The 8,178-nt window shown below is 36.5% G+C and overlaps 1 protein-coding gene across 1 annotated transcript; it reads left to right on the top strand.

Moving 5' to 3' along the window:
* Positions 1–227: 227 nt before the first annotated feature.
* On the top strand, positions 228–5,368 carry LOC149050615 (uncharacterized). The gene is made up of 10 exons (XM_089197750.1): positions 228–248; positions 542–597; positions 757–846; positions 1,060–1,162; positions 1,613–1,632; positions 1,921–1,969; positions 2,394–2,444; positions 2,609–2,698; positions 3,367–3,441; positions 4,684–5,368. The coding sequence occupies exons 1-10, from the start codon at positions 228–230 to the stop codon at positions 4,702–4,704; spliced, it is 576 nt and encodes a 191-aa protein (XP_089053876.1). The 3' UTR covers positions 4,705–5,368.
* The last annotated feature ends 2,810 nt before the right edge of the window (positions 5,369–8,178 follow it).

Below are 8,178 nucleotides of genomic sequence, written 5' to 3'. Positions count from 1 at the left end.
CAGAAATAATTATTGTGGGCAAAGTGTTTTGAGAAAGTGCATTGACACAGGCTTAATATTATGCTAGCTTCACTTTTCAAAACATGATTGCCTGAGGTTTGAAACCACCTTCTTCTCCCTCCCCTCCCTTATTGATTTTGTTGTGTTTAATTTTTCACTGTAATATACATTGCATTAACACCAATGTTATCTGAGAAAGAAAAGCAGTCATTAAACAGCATTGAAGGATGAATAAGGAGTCAAAAATGGTATACTGTGCATGCATATGCTTAGACAGATGCTTAGTTTACATTTAGCTCTGTTGCCTTAAATTACTTGTCCACAATTTTAGATTGCCTCAGCTTTAACATTGTAAATAAGTTTTACACCAAATTCTCAGTGCTAAAATGATACAAAATGTTTTATATATAAGGAAGTAAAATGTTGTTCATGGTGATGTAATCTATGCCTCTGTCCTCAGATAAATTGAGAGTAAGATCCAATCAAATCGGGTATATGATTCAGATTATTGTAAATTTTGTTTTTGTTTTATTCTTTACAGGACATAGACTTTGACTTAACAAACATGGCAAATATTCATGACATTCCTAGTCTGAGGTATGCTTCACCTTCCAGAAAACTTGCATGGGCAACAGTAGATATACTTAATATACGATGAATCATTAATTGCAGGAAAGTAGACATGATTTATAAATTAAACTAATCTGGATTAGAGGTGATGTGAGGTTCTCTAACTTCCCTATTGCTTTTTTTCAGTGACATGATCCTTAGAGTAATATATGATTTTGTGGTGGGATTTGTGGTTCTCCCAGACAGGAACACAGTTCCTTTGACTGACATTGATCTGTATGAACTGAAATACCCCTTGCCCGATGTGAGTGACTTGTGCTTATCATTAGAATTTTCTTTCTGCAAATTGTTATTTATTGTGCCTCAAGAAATGCTTAAAACAATTATTTAAATTTGAATAACTCAGTAGTACTGAGTACACCAAGTGTACACATAAATGAAGTTTTTCAAGGTTTTGACAATTGATTTTGCTTTCTCTTGTCACTCCAGGGTGTCCTTCACATTAAAGTCCTGGAAGCTAAATAGACTTAATCAAGAAAGACATTGTTATCAATCTGAAAGTTCTCCTGAGATCCAAATGTCATTCTCAGAGGTATGTGTCAAAGCTTATGGAGATTACTGTATGAGCTAAAGACATGAAAGAGCCCTTACTGACCAGCAGTAATATGTATCCAAGTGTCTTTTGGTGCTTGTGTCACTGAAATTTTTCTACCTCAGTTTCATGGAAGGTGAATCATACTTAAAGTCTGATCTCCTCTGAAAATTCTACATCTGTGTAAACTTTTCCAATGTTTATTCTGAATTAAATAGAATCAGCAATCAATGAGGCATACATTTATAAATTATTAAGTCATTTTTTGGATTTGTCATTTGCTTAGTGCCTCTATGAGGAGATAAATTCATTGGGACAAGATCATTGTTTTAGAACACCAATGAGTATCTTACTGTAATGTGCACCATAGCTCATGATGATATTTCTTTCTGTTGCCAGTGGGAGCCAAGACATTCCACACAGAGACAAAGGACAACACAGTGAATCTGATATGGGATAAAGTGTTTGAGGTAAAGATTTTGATGGGTTTGTGGTTCCTATAGTCCATACTTCAAACATGGGATATTTCATTTCTGAATGTTCCTGATTGTTTGTGTAAAGGTCTTTGTGGACAACTCACATGGTCAGAAAATAAAGATAGGTGTCTTTGATGAAGACTAAGCATCTGATGATGAATCTCTTGGAACGTACAGTCAGTAATCATCCAAACATGAATTAGTACAAAAGCAACTCATATCTCCAGTTTTTACATGTATGTGACTGTTTTGATGTTGACAAATGATGTTTCATCTCCTTAGTGTTGAGGCTGACATTAGTACAATTGTCCAACAAGGCAATGTTGAATTGGTAAGTTGCAAATCTTTTGCTAACTAAAGAGTTGTATGTCATATTCAACAACTGGTGTTAGTAACCTTTTTTAACACTATATGATTTTATATAGCATCTATAGCAATTTTTAATTGATTGTCAAATGAAAGCAACCCAGGATTGTACTGGGTTTACTTGTTCTTATGGTCCGTGATTGGTCTTGAAAACATGTGCTACCCTCTGAGCCAAACACATGCAAAGAGATAAAACTTATAGTGATTTGATCAGTGACACTTTCCTCTACTTTGGGTACTTTACCTGTTTTTTTTCTTTTAGCTGAGTTTACATTCACAGGTTCATTTTAATAATTCTCCCTTCCTGATTGGCCATTGTGATGAATTATTGGTTTAAACACTCAGATTAAAACTCCTAGAAGTGATTACCATGTAACTTCTCTCTATAGTATCCATACATTATACAGCAAACAGGTAATGAGAACACTCAAACTCATCAGGTACAATTTACAGTATTACCTTGATTGAAACCTAATTCTCATAATCAATTTACAAGGAAATGTGTAGTAGCCAGAGGGGAGAATTGATGATCAGATCTTGAGAGTTAAAGGGTTAAATTCACTCAGTTTATTCTAACCTGTAATTATGTAATTTTTAAATACAGTGGCTTCCACTAGAGAATGTGAAGAGTGGCCAGATCAACTTGAGATGCACATGGTTCACACTGACTGCCAAACCAGAGGACCTCTCACTGGTAAGTTCACAGTCAGCGAGAAAAATAGTAGAATAAAAAAAAAATAAAAATAATAGAAAAACCAAATCAGTGCAGTGCAGTCAAAGAATAGTAAATGGAAAGCAGAAGTTGTGGACCTGTACTTTTGAGAATGGATGTGTGAGTTGGTTCCTTCTGTGTGTTTTCAAGGCTCAGAAACAACTTTTCACCATTTTCTGTCTGTAATGTTCAGCACGTCTAACAACTTTGGCACACTTTGGAAGTACAGTAGTCAGTGGGAGAACTTATTTTTTTACTAACTGGCCATGCTCAAAAAAACAGGACCAGTTTAGCAAGAACTGCGCCTTGGTCCTTTACATATGTAAGCAAGACCGACCATTTTTTTAGGCAGACCAAGAGGCAAAGATCTTGACTGTGTATTATTTGCTTGTTTATTAGTTTTGTTTTTTGTGTACAGCCTGACCAAGCCATTATTGGTGAGGAAATGTTAGCGACAGCAGCTCTTTTTGTTAAACTGGACTCAGCCAAGAATCTTCCCTAGAGTAAGTGTGTGATGTGGTCTCTTCTTTATTTGATAGAAAAGAAAATAAGAATGCAAAATCTCTGCTTCTCAAAATACACTGCAAGACCACACAAAGTGTGAAAGGTCACTGTTGTTAAGTTTTAATGTAAATTATAATTTTTTTTAGGTAACAAATGCTGCCTGTGGCACCACAAGTGCATTCTGCAAACTTACTGTAGGAAATATTACTTACCAGAGCAAGGTAGGTCACACTTTTGATTGATCATCCATAAGCTATTGTTTCCTGTGTATCATCACTGAATTGTCACAGATACAAGGTCCCACAGGTTGGCACACTATGCTGTTGATCTATGGGATAAGGGAGTTTAGTTTCCAAAAAAACAACTATGCTTTGGTTTTGTTAACTCAGTTGATGAAACTAATGGTGGATGTTACCCATACCATTTACATGTCAGTGTTGGTGGTTGTCTTATTGAAGGAAACTCTTATTACTGTTGTTTCTCACTGTTACAAGTACATTTCTCTTGTGTTGGTGTAATGGAAACCACATATCATAGAGAACACAGTTGTTTTATGTAATTTGATCATTACCAGATCAAGCTTTCAGTAGTGATGCTGGACACCACTATTTATAACCCCTGTCCAAATCTTTTCTTTTTAGCATTTGAAGACAAATGAGATTTCCCTAGTTTTTGTTTTGAATTTTGGCCTCATAGCTCAATTAGTGCTACTGCACTCAACTAGTATGTAGGAGGTGTTGCTAGCTTCTTTTCTGCAATTGCTTAAATTACAGTCCACCTGCAACGACCATTTCTTTGCCTGATTTTCATCTGCAGCTCAAATTAAATTAATTTTAAAAAATTATGATTAGAATTGTTAATGGGAAAGGAGAACGCCTTTAAACTTGCCTCTCAATGAGTGTCTCTGTACCTCAGTTGCTAGGAGTAGCCAGCCAACTAGTATCTTGAAGGCTCTGCGGGTTCAAATCATTTCAAAGTCTGAATTTTTTCAGGTTTTTTTTCTGCAGTTTCTTATCAACAATAAATTACAGTCTACCTGTGAGGATCATTTCTTTGCTTGAATTTCATCTGAAATTTATTCCTTTCAAAATTATGACTTCTGAAATAACTGAACAACTTGTTAATGTCTCCATTTGCTAATAGGGATATAAACTGAGATCATTTCTCTCATGTAATTGCTGCTTTCTTTATAACAACTGACACAATGTCAGTTGGTGAGAAATAGATTACTGACATGTATTTGGAACCAGCTGTAGAGGTTTGAAGTAGGTTTAACAACTCAGAGAAAAAGATTATATCTTTGATTATTCCTTTTAAAATTGTGGAAATTCCTGAAATGGTCATGAGCATCAGACCTTGAATAACTCTCACTAAAATGGGGAAGAAAGAGTATAGTCAGCTGTAGAAATAAATAATCAGACCTTGATCTCATATCTTACATGTACGTCATTTTTATCCCATAGAAGTGGACTCAGTACTCGTAAAAACGTAGAAGATGGATTCAAGCTGTTGTGTCCGAGGCGGCTCGTGTAAAGTTAACATGCCATCTTTCTTCACGTGTCCATTGAAGAGAGTCGCCTGGAAAACTGATTCAAAATGGCCCTTTGAACGTTCCAGTTTCGTTTTATAACACGGAGGACTGCAGAGTGCTGACCTCGCCTTTCAGTAAAAGAAGAAGCCTAGCAGGCAGCGTGCTCTTGAGGCTCTGACTGCTCCACGTGATCGGCTGGGCCTGCAAAAACCACAACTGCAACGGCAACGGGAACATTACTAAACATAAGGTTTAATGAATAGAACAATGGCTTTGTAGGTGCGTTATAAATTTTTCTAAATTTCTCTGCGTCTTCTGCAAAACTACAACGTGAAATCACCAAACTCTGCGTTTTTTGGAGAACGTGACCGACGACGGCTAATTTTTTAATTTTCTATTTCTAATTTAACGCCCTGTTCCTTATTTAGTTCCAGATAGATTTGACAGTGAAAAACAAACTAAACGACTTTAGAGTAACGCGAGATTCGTAGGTAAAATAAAGGTTCACTTTTTAACCGACGTTGTCCACGGCATCGCCGTCGTCGTTTCTTAAACTCGCTATTGTTCATGTGTGGCATGCGATTTGAACAATAAATTAGCGAACTATGGCACAGGAAGCTAGTTTGTGGTGGTTTTTGTTATGGAATAGACACGTGTAAGTAGGTTGAGTGAGTCTGTGAGTTTTAGTCTTTCTAAGTGTGTCTTTCGGAATCAATCAATCAGTGTTCGTCAACAAAGTCAAAGTGTTTTTAAATAACATGTTATCTTCCAATATCCTCTGACTTATTTCGCCTCCAATTGTTCTACTATTTCGTTATAGGTGCGCGGTGTGCGCTGCCTCCCAACCGTTATCCAGTTCCTTACACCGTTTCTTAACAGGATCTCAACTAAGAAATCCATCTCAGCCATTTGGATTCAAATCACACCTTCAAATCATCCCTTGTTCTGAATGTAGTATTTACGTCATGCTATAGAAATGCAGCCGATCGAGAATAGCTATGTATACCTTGGCGGCCGTTGCAAATGCCGCGGTCGGTTGAACAGTGGTTTCTAGTAATGTTACCAGGAAGTCCTCACCGGTTCCAATTTCCCGCCGAAAACAAGATGCCTAGTGCGACGGTTCCCTAACTTCCTTTTCACTTTCTTTTTGTTTTTTGTTTTTGTTTGTTTGTTTGTTTTTTTTTGTGGGGGGGAGGGGGGGGGTACGGCTACACGCAGATTAGGGTTTGTTATATCGAAAACCTCGATTTGACGAATTTGCGGAAGAACAACTGGAATGTTCGTTAAATCGAGGGATGGTTAAATTTTTTTTCGGTGATGTAACGTCGGGCATTTCGGGATTGGAACGATTACTGTAATTAACATTTGTGCTTTAATATCTACATGAAGCTACAGTATGCTGTACAGGTCTGTACATAGCTACAGCACCTTGTTTTAAAAGCACGGAGGACAAATTTCAGTGGAAGTCACTGGCAAACAGAGAAACAAGCGTATTAAAGAGGTAATTCCTGCCTCTTACAAGTTTAACTACAAGAAGCCTTATTGTAACTAATAAGAGACAGAGAGGATAAAGCGGATCTGTAGATGTGTCAATAGTGTCAGTGTCGGCATTCGTGGGATTTATGATAATCATAAATCTCGTTTTGTCATTGCGTTACTGGCTATCTTAGAATTTCCTATTATACTGACGCAAATGTACGTAACGGCCATTAAGTAATAATATATACCATCCGACATACTTAGTGGCTTCAAGAAATTCTCGTATCTGTAGACGAACGAAATTACGAACTGCGCCGTTACCTTACCGCCGTCGGCATTTATATTAGGGACCTTAAGCAAACCACGACGGCGACGGCAACGAGAACATGGAAAAACAAAAGATCTAATTGGCAGAACAATAGCTCAACACGTGCGTTTTAAAACTTTGTACATTTCTTAGCCGTCCTATGCAAAACAACAACGTGAAATCACCACAATTTGCGTCGTCAGCGAACTGAAACCGCGACGGCAAATTTTTGTAATTTCCATTTGGAGCTCAACACTTCTTTTATACGTTACGCTGAGGTTGAGGTGTGGCGACGTATGAGACGGTAAACACGGGCAGCCATTTTTGAAATTCTAATTAAAGGCAGAAATTCATTCTTTAGTCGAAGTCTTCTTTGGCGTTGCCGTCCTGACTGCTTAAGGTCCCTATTGAGCTGTTAACTGTGACGTCCTATTGTTGTAGAATTAAAGGATTTTGATTCTTGTTGGTCTGTTTTGCATTTGTCTTTTGTCACGTGTTGACATTTGTTCATTATATCGGGGTATATTATACGTTTGGGCTTCTGGATTGTTTTCGTTCTACAAGGATTTCCTTCTATCGAGGTTCTTTCCTATACATTTTACTGTAACTTTGGTCGGGCTGAAGACTATCGTTTGTTATATCGAGGACTTCGTTGTATCGAAGTTCGTTAAATCGAGGTTCCACTGCGCTTTAAGTTGCATCAGGCCTCGGAGACTAGTGGAATTCTGGTTGCATGGTTCTTCTGGCTCATACTAAATTTAACTGAGTGTAATTTTCAGGGGAGAGGGATATGTCTGATGGTATGAGCACATCCTCTCACTTTTACTTTACTTCCTTTTTTTTGAAGTGAAGTTGCAATTAATTTTTTCACAAAACAACCAAACTCCCACACAATAAGTTATCTTGAAGACACTTTGTTTACATATGTTGAAGTAGCTGAATTTTATCTTCCTTACACATAAAAATTAGAATAACAATGATAAGCAACTGTCCATTTTTTAATAATCTACTTTATAAGTATTGCTTGTTTACTGTGCAGGAATACAAGCTTCAGTTTTTGTTTCTTTAGTCTTGGAAATTTAATAGAATAAACCATTGAACTTTTTTTGCAATAAGTAAATCAACAGAAAAGTAAAATAACATCGGCTTCGTTGACATCTTTCAATGGTTTCTCCCAAAGATAAGATTATATTGGAAAAGTACCTTTGTTATTCAAATTCTAACTAAACATATGGAAGTAAAAGATGATTGTTTAATTTTGTTTACTACAGTTTTGAATATTTAATTCCAAGGATAACGGCCGCCTAATAGTATTAACGAACTTGGAGGATTAGTTAACAACAAACTGAACTGTTAAATCGTGAAAAATGAAAAATAGTTATACATCTGAGTCTTAAGGAAGATTATGCTGAATGGAGATGTGCAATATATATCACAGCCACAGTAATTATTTACCGTGGCTACAAACTGATGACTGGGTTGAATTTTATTTTGTGTCTTTTGAAATGTTTACATGTTCAACTTTCTTAAAATTATTTTCTATGGCACCATGTAGGTATCTGACTACTTTAATTCTGGTCTTATAGACTTAATTATTTAGCCCAAATAAATAAATTTAAAAAAGCGTTAGGGATGTATAAA

Source organism: Pocillopora damicornis, chromosome 2 (genome assembly GCF_964200805.1).
Source record: "Pocillopora damicornis chromosome 2, jaPocDami1.2, whole genome shotgun sequence".
Lineage (NCBI taxonomy): Eukaryota > Metazoa > Cnidaria > Anthozoa > Scleractinia > Pocilloporidae > Pocillopora > Pocillopora damicornis.
Note: the sequence above shows the minus strand (reverse complement) of the source record. Positions and strands in the feature narration are given on the sequence as shown.